The sequence below is a fragment of the Cryptotermes secundus genome, unplaced genomic scaffold (genome assembly GCF_002891405.2).
Source record: "Cryptotermes secundus unplaced genomic scaffold, Csec_1.0 scaffold515, whole genome shotgun sequence".
Taxonomy (NCBI): Eukaryota; Metazoa; Arthropoda; class Insecta; order Blattodea; family Kalotermitidae; genus Cryptotermes; species Cryptotermes secundus.
The window spans coordinates 79588-95079 of NW_019731273.1; the positions used below are offsets into that span (position 1 = coordinate 79588).

A 15492-nucleotide genomic window follows, 5' to 3' on the forward strand; every position below is an offset into this window, starting at 1 on the left:
GAGAAGAGGGATGTTGAGCAAGGGCATTCTCCACAATAACGCTCGCCCCCATGCTGCCCGACAAACCGTCGCTCAACTGCAACAGTTTGGATGGAACATCATCACCCATCCACCCTATAGTTCGGACTTGGCGCCCAGTGACTACCATCTCTTTCCAAAGTTGAAAGAACATTTGTCTGGTAAGCGTTTCAACAACGACAATGAGGTGAAAGCTGAGGTTCAAAATTTCCTGAACAGCATGGAGGTGAACTGGTATGACATGGGCATACAAAAACTGCCACTGCGCCTACAAAAATGCATTGACCGAAATGGCGATTATGTAGAGAAATGAGTACATGTTCAAGATTCAACTGATGTATCCAAAATTGAAAATAAATGTTTATTTTATATTTTCAAACATAGGAGACCTTACTTTTGGAATTACCCTCGTACATGAAAAGTCCTTGCACTGTCAGAAAATTGGAGTCTGGTGTGCTGTATCACATCGTTGAATAGTGGGCCCAATTTTCTCTGAAACAACAGTGAACAGTCCAGTGTACCAAGACGACATTACACAGTTTAATGCGCTTCTTGAAGTTGATGAACGTGAGTGTTGGTTGCAGCAAGACGGTGCCACATGTCACACATCTAATGAAACCATGCAGTTCTTGTGTGAATTTTTCAGTGACCGTCTCATTTCGAAAGGACCATGACGCCCACGTTCACCCAATTTGTCACCCGCAGATTTTTTCCTTTGGGGGTGTCTGAAAGGAATTGTCTATAAAAACAATCTGCATACACTGGATGACCTCAAGAGGAACATTACGACGGTGATTATCAGCACCGGTTTGCTCCACAAAGTGGCCTCAAACATGGTAAAAAGAGCTCACACATGAATTGCTGAACAGGGAAGCCATTTCGAGCATTTGTTGTAAAGACATGATTTGATTTTACATTTCGAAGATGTAAGGTTATAAACATTAACAGTAAGTGCTGTATGTCTTGTAGTTTGCGCATTAAACCAGCAAACTATAATTGCTTAGTGTGACGTGCGCGACTTCTTGATCTCCCTGTATATTTAAATCATTTTGGGTTAATAGGCATACCACTTAGAATGAGTATATTTATAAATTTGTAAACTATCATTATATCAAAGTTACACTGTATTGCTGTCACATGACACTGACTAAACACACTGTTTGGTTTGGTAGCTGGATTTATTGGATGCTGAACCATTTTATTTACAAATAATCAGAGAGTACACAAGTTTGCACTATCATTTAATAATCCATTTCATCACTTCTATCTGTTAACTCTGTCATCACAGACAAGTTGCCAGGATTCAAGCTCTGATAATGGGGACTCCCTGTGTTAGCTTGCAGGCTATCTATACATTGCTTTGCTGCAAACTGCTGTGAGCACACATGGTTGTTGGGATTTGTCACAGTACACATATGTGGGTGTCATGACTGGTCCTTGATGTTGCCTAGCAATGGATGCTTCTGCTACATTTTTCAAATTCCAAGGCACTGAATTTTAAGCATCATGTCACAATACTCTATGTATACATGAGTTTCAAGGTGTCACAGTTGCCAGATGACACAGTAATTACTATTGTGGTGATTACTTAGAACATCGTCCATGGTATGTATGCTGTGTCCGTCTTGTAGTGCACTCAATTTCACCTGTTATTCCACAACATGTTTCGGCAACATAGTGCCATCATCAGGTGCTCCATTTATGCTAATCTACTGCATTGCTTGCCATTATGTCATTGTAAAATTATTTAAAAAGTATTTAAAAATATTCGTCATTTATAATACATTTTTATACACTAAAATCTTGTTAAGATATTCATCTTATTTGTCCCAATTCAAACCCGCGCATGGTTCCTCACTATGGGAGTCGTTCCTCTTATACTCCGTGTATATCATGTCTCGTGATGTGTTTCCTTTTTGGGTGTGGGTGTGGAACGACTCCCATAGTGGAGGAACCATGCGTGGGTTTAAATTGGGACAAATAAGATGAATATCTTAAAAAGATTTTAGTGCATAAAAATTTATTATAATTGATGAATATTTAAAATAATTTTACAATGACATAATGGCAAAGCAATACAACAGATTAGCGTAAATGGAGCACCCGATGATGGCACTATGTTGCCGAAACATGTTGTGAAATAACAGGTGAAATTGAGTGCACTACAAGACAGACACGGCAAACATATAATGGACGAAAATCAGTGCAACAGGACACTAAAATACAACATTATGAATACTTAGAACATTATTAGTGCTAACACTGAAGATATCAATGTAAAACATATTATTCATTTTAATCTGTAGAAGTGTTTATGGCAACTATGACCACTATACAAATTTAATGAATCATGTGCCATGATCACAGAAGTACACGGCTAATGGGTTTACAGTTGACTGATTTGCATTCGTTACACAGACTGTAGGGCCATATGGAATAAAGTGGAATTGTGCTTCATTTCATCCCACATAATGTGTCAACTTTAAACCAATGTAAATAAGATTTAAAGGTTTGTGACAATGGTACATTAATACAAATTCTGTGTTTCTGGACATTATTCACTGCCCCATTTTTATTAAAAAACATGTTTCAGAAAGTGGATTCTCTCTCTGTCTTCAGGAGACAGGGACTAAGTTCTTTTCTGAAGATGGAGACAGAATCCAGTCCCTGAAACGTTGTGTTTTTAAATAAAAACAGGATGATGGATAATGTCCAGAAACATAGAAAACATTCTGTGGTCAACATGCAGTATTACAGAAGGGGAGACAATTACTAATGCAACTTTCATCAGAAAATAATTCTGAAGACCCAAACTGCATCACTGTAATGAGGCTGGAAAAGAAGTCATGCAAGAACTGTACTAAGAACTAAATCTGGATATGTAATAAAATATACAGTTTTATCCCAAAATTTGCCATCAAAAAGACGGCCATCATGATAAGGTAAATATGGTAGTAATGAGAGCTATTGACATTCAGATTCACCTTGAATTTCAGGGCACAATAAGGGGTAATGGAAGAGTTTGCTTGCATTCATACAGACTTCAATATATCAAAATTTAATAAAGGATCAGGCAGAGAAGACTAATACTAAACATTCTTCCATATCAAATTTGCCTGACAAGTATGTGACAGCAGCTGGATGCATCTGGTACTAACCATGCATTCCCCATGAAGGGCGTGAGAAAGTGTTGCTGGCGGTTGCTGTATTAGTACTGCTGCCACCGTTGTCAAATCCTGGGCCGAGGAGAGATGGATTGTTTTCATCATCTACCCACATGAAGTAGTTACAGCCTTGTCCCTGGGGTTTCCCACATTTGTAGAACTGGCGACCTGAGACATGCATATGAAGAGTTGTTCAAAGTACTTCTGTACATGTACTTGCACCTTAAAAGTGCCAAGAGCCAAAAGTTCTGACTTTATGTGGGTGTGTGTGATGTCTGAATATAAAATTCTGACTTTACAACACTTGACACATCTAAGATCATGTGATATCTATTAGCTAGGGGCCTCTAGTGCTCATTTCCGCACAAGGTGAAGAATGTGAGACAAATCTGCAACACAGTAAACCACTGCTTCTACAAAACACACCTGTTCCCAGTTAGTTATTGGAACCTAATGGGAAAGTCTATTCATTTCTGTTCCTGATAAGCTGTGTTAACAGAAGTTTCTTCCTTAAAACAAATTGATGCCAGGCTTCTACATGTACCAATTCTATGAGGGGTGTTTAAGGAGAGATATGAGGCAGAAAGCGTTGACTGGAAGAAGGGATGTTGCTAGAACCTGCCTCTCTGACTCCAGAAATTCACAAGACCTGGTGTGGTTGTAGTGATTAACCAACTCTTGCAAGTTGGATGTCTATATATATACAGTTACAACATTCAAACAGCCCTATTGGCGGCAACATGAGCATGCATTTGACTGCAAGCTCATAGAAAAATAATAATTGCCTTGCTATCTCTCAGAGGAATTAGCATTACACCTTGACACACTGCAGTACAGTATAAGACTGTTTTCTCATTTGAATATTCACACAAGTGCTACAAGGAATGTTCTATTATCTCCAAGCCAGCTGCTTAGGAGACTTCAATATTGTGCTGCCTAGTAAATCTTGGGCCATAGAAACAAGTGATACTGGAAAATCTGGAATGATCTGGTGATAAAGAAGTGTGCAAATATGAGATAGGTTTCTGATTCTCATCATAGCATCTCTTCTGTGACAAACTCAGAAAATAAGGGAATTTAGGAATGTTGGAGACACTACAAGAACAAAGAGGCTCTGAAGATTGGAACACAGCAGTGACTGGCAATGGAGAAAAGTTCACAATTCTTACAGTTCTATTAAAATTCATTTTTTTTGTGGTAAGTCCTGCATCTGGAGTTTTGACATTATATTCAGAGCATTTAATTATGAATACAACAATTAGCGAAACACACTGATATTATAAGAAATTCACATACACAAAGGGATAAAACAAGACCACAATCCCACATTTTCGACTGGAAAGATTTTGACAATGACAAATCTAATATATTTCGCTGTCCTGATGATTGTTTATGGGAATATATAAAATGTTTACAGTGAAATCATATTATGTGCTTCAAGAGTTCTTTCAAGTTCTGGTACAAATTTACAGCAAATATTCCTGGGAAAAAAAATACTTATTATGATAGTATGAAGCATAAACAAAAAAATACAAATACAGTATACTATCCTAACACCTTTCATAATAGACTGTCTGGTGATGAAGTCAGTAAAGTGGCTTCTGAATTACAAAGATCAGTAGTTCATAGTTCCCTTACTCAGTGGTAGTCTTGAGAATCATGACTTAAAATTTAACATATGTGCAAAATGAGAAAACACTACCATCTCAGGTATTATGTTTAGTTTCCCATTCATGATTTAACAATTCCATTTCTTACTCAATTTAGCACATGTGCAATAATTTGCATAATTAAACGTGGTTACTTCTTACATTTCTGAGGCAGAGTCAGCTGACTGCCATGCCAACATGGGCATTAATATGAGGGTAAGTCAGCAAATAGGTCACAAATGGAAGTAAAACAGCTGTAGTGGATGTAATAGGTTTCCTGTGCGTATCACTAGGTAAGCAGCACAGTCCAGCTTCATGACAGTCAAGGTAGCAGATGCGCATGTGCATATTCAGAGGCTGGTTTCAGTAGTCAAAACACTGACCATGCTTGAGGAGTGTATTACCGAAGAGCAGCATTCTGTTGTGCATTTTCTGTGGGCAAAAGGACTCAAGGCAGAGGATATTATTAAAGAAAGGTTGCATGTTTATGGTTGGAAGTGTGTGTAGCGTAAAACAGTTCAAAACTGGGTAGAGAAATTTTCTCAAAGACATTTGAAAGTTGCAAATGATGCCCAACCAGCTTTACCTGTCTGATTGTGACAGAAGTAACTGTGCAGTGGGTGGAAGAGTTCATTCGAGCTGACAGGAGGATAACGATAGATAGCATAGCAACTGCACTAGTGTGTTCCCATGGTTTAGAATACAGCATACTGAAGTTTCGGGAAGTGTGTGCATGGCAGGTGTCCAGAGAACTGAAGGATCAAGAAAAAATGAACCGAATGAGCCTGTCCTTGCGACATCTCTTATGGCATGCAGATGAAGGAGAAGATATGCATAATAAGACTGTTACTGGTGATGAACTGTGGGTGCATCACTATCAACCAAAACCAAAGATACTTCATCGCAATTGAAACATCCCAGTTAACCTTTCAACAAAAAGTTAAATGTTACACTATCTGCTGGGAATGTTATGCTTAGTGTGTTTTGGCATTTTCAGAAGTGTGGTGAAAATGTGAATTGTGCATCGTACTGTGAGTTCTGTTGAAGTTTTGGGATGCGGTTTGCAGAAAACGTTCAGGCCAACTGGCAAGGGGCGTACTGCTTCATCATGACAATGCCTGACCCCATACAGCCTGAGTAACCCAGAAGGGAATTCAAGAACTGCAGTGGGAACTTTTTGAATATCCGCCTTACAGCCTGGACTTGGCCCCTAGTGACTTCCACTTGTTTAGTCCGCTAAAAAACCACCTTGGCAGCAAACGTTTTGCTGATGACTAGGAAGTTGAAATGGAGGCATGGAAGTGGCTGAGCCAACATTCAAAAGACTTCTTTGCAGCAGGTGCCGATGCACAGGTAAAGAAATGGGAGGTTATCAATGTTGGCGGAGGATATGTTGAGAAATAAATGTTTTTTCCAGGTTCAAATATCACATGTTTTACATTCTGTATACATTTGTAACCTACTTAATGACACGCACGGCTACACCTCTATACTGCTGGAATGGCTCTAGAACTGAAAAGAGTATATGATATACATTACTACAGGCATTAATCACTATTGCAAAGGATCCATTATTGATGTCTGAATGTCAAGATATTTATTTGAAAATAAAAATCTGCCTGCAAGATACACTCCCTGTGTGTGACTGGGATGCCTGTGGTACATGAGAAAATGTGGTAACTATGCTGCAGTAAATATCTTCTCAACATCTGAAAATTTCATATAATTCTGTTCTGCCTAGTTTCTGAAATGCACAGAAATGAGAAAAATCTTGCTACATACTCCTACAGTGTATAACCAGTAGGGATTTAAATTGAAGGGTTAAACCAACCTTTATTAGGCCCCTCTTTTCTCACAGTCAAGAGAAGAGCATCCACGTTGCAGTTGCATACAATTGCATTATCATGCTGGTTGCCATTCTCCAATACACCTGGTGTTCTGATAGCCCCTGATCCAGCAGATGCTCTACTTCCACTGTTCCAGTTATAGGTCTGAACTGAAACCTTAAAGTGAGAGAGATCTACGATAAAAATATACTAAATGCGACCTCCCAAAGACAGATTTCAGGAAAATTGCATGAAGCACAAAATAAAAGCAGCTACAGATTTAAACCATACTCTAATAAATGAAATGGTATTGCTCTCAAACCAATGTTAAATGCCAACAATTTATGCCACTTCTCTTTTCATTTTGCTACTTAGTCTGAGGAATCACTTCAATGGATTCTGTCATAAGCATTTTATTTGATTTTTTAAATTAGGAGAACATGGTAATGAGTGGTACAACTTGTAGCAATGGAAAGCATATCCTAGGTGAGTTTAACTGGCAACCTGTTCACAGTTTACAGCATAAGGGTATAAAAATTAGGTAACAACTGTGGTTAAAGCCATTACTGTGGGTGTAATAAAAACATTTTTATGAATACCTTTAATACACTGTGAACTCACCAGTGTTAAATGGGAAAATTAGTTAATTCTTAACAATCCAGTTTTTATCTAGTGCTTATATCTTTAAAAATGCAGTAAACAGAACTGATTTTCTGATACACTGCATCTCAGATATTTAAGGGCATTTAAAAACCCAGGCCAGCAGCTAGTATACTGGGAGTTCAAATGTCACCTCCTAAACATTAATATGATAAGGCAGTATCCAGACACACCTTTGTGGAGACAAGACCAAGGCCAGCAAATTTATGACACCACCCAATAGCCCCCACAGGCTCATACTGTTTCAATCATGCTAACAGAGATAGTCTTAGAAATGTCAGTAACTTTCAATCAACTGACACAGCTGATAACTTGTGATGATGTTATTAACCCCTCAGCACGGAGTGTCGAGCGCTGCATGTCATGACATCACCACCATCTGCTGTGGAGTGGCGAGCTGTGCTTGTATACTGTGCTGTCTGGCATTTTCTTCTATCTATCGAATATATATTGTCATGCAATTGAGTGACTATAGACGGGGTTTTGGATTCATCATCAGATTTATTGGACACTTTGATACAGTGCGTGTCTACATTTCATTATTCAATATCACACACACACAAACTAGTGTCCACAATCGTCATCGCTAGCTGTTGCTTTGTACCGGCTTCCAATGGTGGACATTTCCCTTCCTCTGGGTTTCCAAACCATCCCCAGCCTCAGCTACCAGCTTCTCGCAACTACAGCTTACAGTGACTGAACCCCAGTAGTTCTCTAACTAACTCAATAATTGACTTCACTAACTCCTCACTGACTGACTGACTGACTGACTGACTCACAAAAACGCAAAATCAAAGTCAAAGTCAGAGTTATGTTAGGACTGACAGTCAGTTGGCCAGTCTATCTTGGTTTCAAGCCGCATTTGGTGCCCAAGCCCAATCTGAACCTCAGCAGTTCTCTAACTAACTTACTAACTCAGTCACTCACCAACCAACTCAACTGACTCTCACTAATTCTCCTGCTTATAAAATCTCAACCCAGACCACACAGAAAACACCATTCCATTATTGGTGTGCAACTGTTGCCATGAGAGCATGCATGTTTGCAAACATGTTATTTAGCAACAGCTATTGTATAGTTGCTTCTTTCACAGTTGTTGCCTAGTAACAGCAATACATGCCACAATACGAATCTATTACATTTTGCCATCAGCAGCATTGTAGATGAAGCTGCCAGTTTCAATGCAATATGTATTACTGACTTGCTAGCTTGAGTTTTACTGTTGTTTTCTCCATATAACTACGATGTAATTGATCAATCTTTACTTTGTGCATACTCCTTTTAGTGGATTTCTCTGTTGAATATGCCTAAAGCAGCACAATTTTAACTTCAGTAGTTCTGCAAATGACATTGCAGGCTTTTTAAATTATATATATATTGTGACGTGTTGCGCAATGGTAATAAGCAGGTCAACATCCCCCCCCCAGCGGTGACGTGCCAAGCAGAGCCGAAGTTAGCCGAGTCCCCGCAATCTGGTAGCTATGCAACGCGAGTCAACAGCGGTGACGTCACCAAGGGATATCGCGGTTGCTAGGCAGTAGTCAACAACTCTGGACAGCGTTGCTAGCAACACCGCACCAGACGACAATGGTCTGGAACGAGGCTACATAAGGAGCAGCAAAGGCTATTCACAGTTAGTTCCGAGCAAGCCTACGAGTCAGTGTGTCATCCACAGTTCTCAAGGTAGCAGCCTGCGAGTCGAGTTGACATATAGCAGCAGTCGCGATAAGAAGACCCGAACGCGTGGTTACAAGATTTTATGTGACAGTGTGCGATAACTAAGAAGTCAGCGAGCGGAAGACTTATTGTGTGCTTTCGAGACTTAGTGAGTGCTGTAGTACAGTTATATTTGGAGTGTGCGGGAGATTTGTATAGCTCCTGCGTTATTAGTGTGAAGAGATTTGGTTGTAGGGTTTGTAAAGTGTGAAACCCGCAACTGTGTTATAATTAATTGTAGCCGTGATTTGTAGGTTGTTAAATAAACCAATTAACGATCTCTACGGCGTATTCAGTAACGAAACATGTTACATTGGTGTCAGAAGTGGGATTTGGACTTACACATGTGACCAACGAGATTCAAACTCAAGATACGTGACAACTGGTGTCAGAAGTGGGATTTGGACTTACACACGTGAGCAACGAGATTCGAACTCAAGACACGTGACAATATTATTTACTTATCTGATCAATTTTTACTATTGTTTTACAAGGTGACATTGATCTTGGAAGCATGTGCGCAGTCTGATTTGTGGTTGCCTCTATCAAATGTGCATGAAGTATGAAGGGCGTTCCGTATATAATGCCTCCTATATTTTTGTGTTAATATGTAACATCTGAGCTGGATGTTGGTGGTGTTGTAGTATAGGTTGAACCTTCCCGCCAATGTACTGTTAGTTTGGTTGTCGTGTGACAGACAGCTAGAGCAGAGCAGTCTACCAAAATGGCGTCTGACATAGAAGTGCATACGAAACAGAGATGTGTTATTGAATTTTTCACTGTGGAACAAATTGCACCCATTGACATCCATCAACGCTTGCTAGAGGTGTACGGAGATGATACAGTGGATGTCAGCACAGTGAGGTGGTGGGTAATGCGTTTCAACAGTGGTGAAAGTGAAGTGCACGACAAGCCACGCCCTGGGCATTCCTGCTCAGTTGCTACTCCTCACAATGAACAGCACCTCAATCAGCTCATCCATACAGATCGGCGAATAATGACCAGAAAGCTGTGTGCACGGCTTAATATCGGCTGTAATGCATTGGAAACCATGTTGGGGAAGCTGGATTATCGCCAAGTTTGTTCCAGGTGGGTCCTGCGGATGCTTACACAGGACCACAAAACTCATCGAATGGAAGTCTGTCAGGACCTGTTGCACCAGTTTGAGGCTGAAGGTGACAATTTCTGGACAGCATCGTCACCGGAGGTAAGACGTGGTGTCACCACTACGAGCCGGAATCCAAAAGACAGTCCATGGAGTGGCGACATCCGGGATTCCCCAAGAAAAAAGAAGTTCAAGACACAGCCATCGGCAGGGAAAGTGATGTGCACGGTCTTTTGGGATAGGTGGGGTGTGATTTTGTTGGATTTCCTGGAGCCTGGTGAGACTGTCAATTCTGAACGCTACAAGACAATGCTGATTAAGCTGAAAGTCCGCATTTCTCGATTCAGGCCACAGAAGCAGACAACCTTTTGCTTGCAACATGATAACGCTAGATCCCATACCAATTTGATGACCATTGCGCACATTGCAAAGTTTGGCTGGTCTGTCCTACCACATCCACCTTATAGCCCCGGTTTAGCACCTTCAGACTTCCATCTCTTTGGGCCTATGAAAGACGGACTATGTGGGCAACATTTTCCAGACAATGATGCTGTCATTGCAGCTGTAAGAAAGTGGCTAGCCTCTGCTGCTGCAGACTTTTACGGGCATAGCATACAGGCTCTTGTTCATCGCTGGCAAAGTGCATAACGAATGGTGGTGATTATGTGGAAAAATAACTGTTAAGTAGCTGAAATCTTGCTCTATTTAAATGTGTTATTATGCTTTCTGTATCTGTTGTAGTTTTCATTAAAAAATAGGAGGCATTATATATGGAACGCTCCTTGTATTATTGTTTTGACTTCGATAGTTCTAACAATGCATGCTTTCAAATAATGTATGACATAAACAGGATGACAGAATGCATTCATTGTGCTTCTCTTGCTTAGACAGTAGGCAGAATTATATTACATAACAGTCTGCTGTGTCACGGTGTCAAGAAATAGAGTGCATTTGTCAGGTGATGATGTTGAGAAAATTCTGCAAGAAACTGACTGACAGTGAAAACCGTTTGATTCAGACAATTCTAGTGTAATTGAAGATTTATCCATTCATGAGCAATTGCGACAGAAGTATGTGAGACTGAATACAGTGATGGTGCGCAAGATTCAACAACTTCTTTGTAGGGTGGGTGGCTATTAAATAAATATTCTTGAAAACTGTTTGGAACTCTGTGCCTGAATAGGGTAGACATTCCAAAAATAGTGATTGAGAAGAAACTGAGGAAAGGGGAAATTATAGCTCAGCATTCTGGCCCCGTATCTGTGCTGAAATGGTGTGACAAAAGAATGTTACTATGATCTCACCATATCATGAGTGGAAGCGAAATCAGAGAGATGTTAGTGCAAGTGCCCCCAACAACTTTTTCTGTTCATGAAGATAAAGGAAATACTGAAAAGGAAGGCATTTTGATGACATTGATGATATCAGGAGTAATACGACGGCAGCTCTGAAGGCCATTCCACAAAATTAGTTCCAAAATTGTTTTGAAGGGTTGACTAGGCACTGGCATCAGTGCATAGTTTCCCAAGGGGAGTACTCTGAAGACGATCACAATGATATTCAGCAATGAGGTATGTAGCACTCTTCCTGTGATGAGTCCGCAAATTATACTGCCAGACCACGTACCTTCTATAAAGAAAAAAGATGAATAAACGGTGCATCACAATTTTCAAACACTCTATACCATAATTCTCAACTCCACTGTTACCTGCAAAGCAAATTCACAAGGGATATGAATTGATCATTTGAAGTTCAGAACTGAGAGCTCTACTTGTTGATGTTAAAAGGAAAGTGCCACGGCGACATTCCATGAACAACACAATGGCTAGACTTCTTGAAAAACATTTCCTAGAGAAGATTCCTCCAACTGCAAGGAAGTCAAAACCAACAAAGAGGTGTGTTGTGTGATATAAGAACAACAAGGGGAAGGAGACAGTGTTTTGTGTCCTGATTGTGAGGTCTGTCTGTGTGTTGAGGGCTGCCTCAAGACCTACCACACCAAGCTCAACTATTAAGGTGAAATCTGTTCAATTTATAAAAAGCTTCAGTGTATAATGAATATTCTTTAAAGTTTCATTAAAATTCCCTAATTATTTGGGAAGTTATGCCCATCTAAAAAAATTTAGCACCACTGAGCAGAAATTTAAATCCCCATACAGAAAATCTTCCCAAAGTTCAACAGTAACTAGGGCTTTAGGTGCCACCATGCTGAGGGTTTAACATTAGCCCCCACAAACGCTCCAGATCGCATAATAACAGTACATGTTTATATATTTACCCCTTCATTGGATTTATTTATAAATATGGAGTATTAAACTTATTGTAAGAAAAGGATGAGAAAATCAGTCATTGGATCAACACAAAACTACAAGCCTTAGTGCCAGCTGAGAAGTGTTTATTGCACTATTTTTCTAGTGTGAAAGCTCCTCTGGGGTCCTGAAACACTATGCTCCCTTGCAGTCATAGAAAAGTACACAGGTGAAGGCCATATCTTTTCACCTAGCCTCTGAGCTGTGAATGAAGAGAAATATGGCAAGATGTATTGGGGCAGTTGTAGCAGCTGCACTGTCAGAGGGAAAGTGAGTGATCCAGTGATTGAGACTAGCTCTTTCTAAGGGGCCCAACTGAGTAGGTTAAACCTTCCCTATACACCTGAAGACGGAGACAGATCCAGTCTCCGAAACGTTGTGGTTTTTTGTCTTTTTTATATACCGGACGATGGGTGAAGTCCAAAATAAGCCAAAAGAAGTACAGTATACACCATCGTCAGAATCCTTTCAAGTCTATCCAAGTGAGCTTTTGTTTAACTAACCCATACACATCCTACAAACCTTATCTCAGTAAGTGGACTTGGCCAAATCTACTGCTCATTTTGTTGAGAATGGCCAGGCCAAAAATTGTGGACAGTACATACCACAATTACTGGAACTGAAGACAAGGTTTTAATTATATTTTCTTTTTCATAGGGCCAAACATATATACATCATTGTTTTTATATATGTTTCCTTTTTGGTGGGTTAACATTTTTAAGATGTATAGGCTAACATTCATGTCATAGTGTATCAAAAGCATAGCAAGCAAGAAAGGTGTAGCTTGCCTGAAGCAGTATGACATACAGATATTTCAAGGTCAGGCACCATGAGATATGAGCTTGCCTGCAGTATCACCAAAGCTGTAAACCAAAAAACGGTAATTCCTCATGAAGAGACATTATGACAAAGCGATGAAGCTGGGAATGGTAAAGACAGTAATTGTGAGAAAGACAGGACATTTTAATATAGTGAAAATTAAAAAGATGACTGAGCGTGACTGATGGAACTGAATAAAGGCTAGTGACTTCAAAATCATGAAGACAGAGACTCATTAAAAAAATGCAATGCAAAACACATTTTTAACAATTTATTATCTTTTACGTTTGCTTGTAGTAACTGCATGAAATTCACAGATCCTATATAAAATCTCTTATGTGCAGACATGATTCTTGGGGGCAAGGATCTTCAATTTGGGTAAATGCAGTGTGTTCACATATTACCTTTGCAGCCATATTCACTGACAGAGACAATGCTATACTACCTCATTATGCTGTGAAGAATTTATGTTCCAAGCTGGTGTTGCTCCTCCATAAACGCTGCCAGTTCCATGAGTACTGCCCCTTCCATGTCCATGTCTCCTCATAGTATCACTTCCCAGCTGTCTGGTTTGCAAGGGAGTAACAGATGAGACAGAACTACTGCAGTTTCTGGACCCATTACTATGATCCAGGCTTCCCAATCCACTGTCAGCTTGTGTACCTGGAAAGAAACTTATTAACTCAATAACAAAAAAGGTATGAACACAAAATACACATAATTTAGCTGTACAAGCAGCTTAAACCAGAGGAGAATTAAGATTTGGCTTGAAGCTTGAGAACTCTGATCTAATTATGTACCTAACTTTTGTCATAGTTAGGATTGCTCATGAGCGCATACTGACATGTTATGTTAATTGATTTTGAAGACAGAGAACTCTGGAAAAGAAAGTGAATCTGAGAAACCATGCATGTAGATTTAGATCACAATTTTTCAATGTCTGGGGTAAAAATAGTCCCATGGCAGATCTTGAAAGCCAAGAGAAAACAAAAAAAAAAAAGTGCTCTGAAAATGAGAATAAATGTAAATACTGGAAGAGTGGCAACACAACACAACACTGTTACCAACTAATGACAAAGGTTCTGCTGTATGCCAAAGACATGGCTACAGAAAATGGCATACATTCTTTACCAATATGCACTACACGACACGTTCAACATTGGTCATATTACATTCTTTTACAACATGAAAGCAAATAAAAAATTACAAATACAGAGACACATATAGGAGAGGAAAAATGAATAAAGACAGATGACTGCTACTCTACAGTAACACAGATGAAAATTATATAAGGAAAACAGCTGTGAGGAAATCTGGAAAGTCATGATGCATAATCATGCATTAACCACATAAATATAAACAACTAACAATTCAAAAAGGTATTTTGAGGGTGGCTGTTGCTTGGAGAGATAAACGGCATGCTGTTTTACCATTGTGCTGCACATATCTATGGGGCCCTGAACACATACAAGCACAACACAAGATCAGGGAAATAAGTTCCGAGACTAATTTTTAATTTTGCACTGGGCAAACTGGCAATGTTAGGTGATGCAAAAAGACAGAGCTTACATGGAAAGTCTGAATAAGCTGCAGTCCATATTTGTTGAACAGTAACTCATTAGATTATTGGTGTCATCAACTTTGTCCAGACGTGAAAATGGAATGGAACAGACAGTGAATGTGAAATTTTGTGCTAAACTGCAGTCGCCAAATAATATATTAGAGTATTATATTTAAGCATCCTGTTGCACTTTACACTTCTATATGTATAATATTGTCACGTATTCGGTGTATATAACGTGACAAATAACTTCATGCATATTGGGTATAGCGAATTTTATGTCACACTCGCTAATACAATCACACAATTCACAGATTCACAATTACTGCTATATGCAGTATTACAATTACTACACTGCAAATGCTAGACTAGCTGGCTGACTCTTAACTCGTAGCTCGAGAACTTCAATACTGGAAATATCTCGTAAATTCGTAACTCAAGAACTTGAGAACTAACTCGTTCACTTGAGAGCTGTGACTGACTCGTAGGCTTGCTCGGAACGAACTCAGAACTAACTGTGAATAGTCTTCGCTGCTCCGTATGTAGCCTCGTTCTGGACAACACAGAAAACAGCCACGTAATAGGCACCAGCAACGCTGTCCGGAGTTGTTTACTGCTGCCTAGCAACTGCGGTATCCCTTGGTGATGTCACCGCTGTTGACTCG

The 15492-nt window shown here is 39.6% G+C and overlaps 1 protein-coding gene across 2 annotated transcripts in view; it reads right to left on the reverse strand.

Annotated features, from left to right (window-relative positions):
• The window catches only part of LOC111866829 (DNA topoisomerase 3-alpha), a 130916-nt gene that overhangs the window by 39396 nt on the left and 76028 nt on the right, over positions 1-15492 (reverse strand). For both annotated transcript variants that reach the window (XM_023856126.2, XM_023856124.2), the window contains 3 exons: positions 13712-13929; positions 6663-6834; positions 3177-3350 (listed from right to left, as the gene is read on the reverse strand). In XM_023856126.2, coding sequence (XP_023711894.1) covers positions 3177-3350; positions 6663-6834; positions 13712-13929 — 564 coding nt within the window. The remainder of the gene's footprint in view (positions 1-3176; positions 3351-6662; positions 6835-13711; positions 13930-15492) is intronic.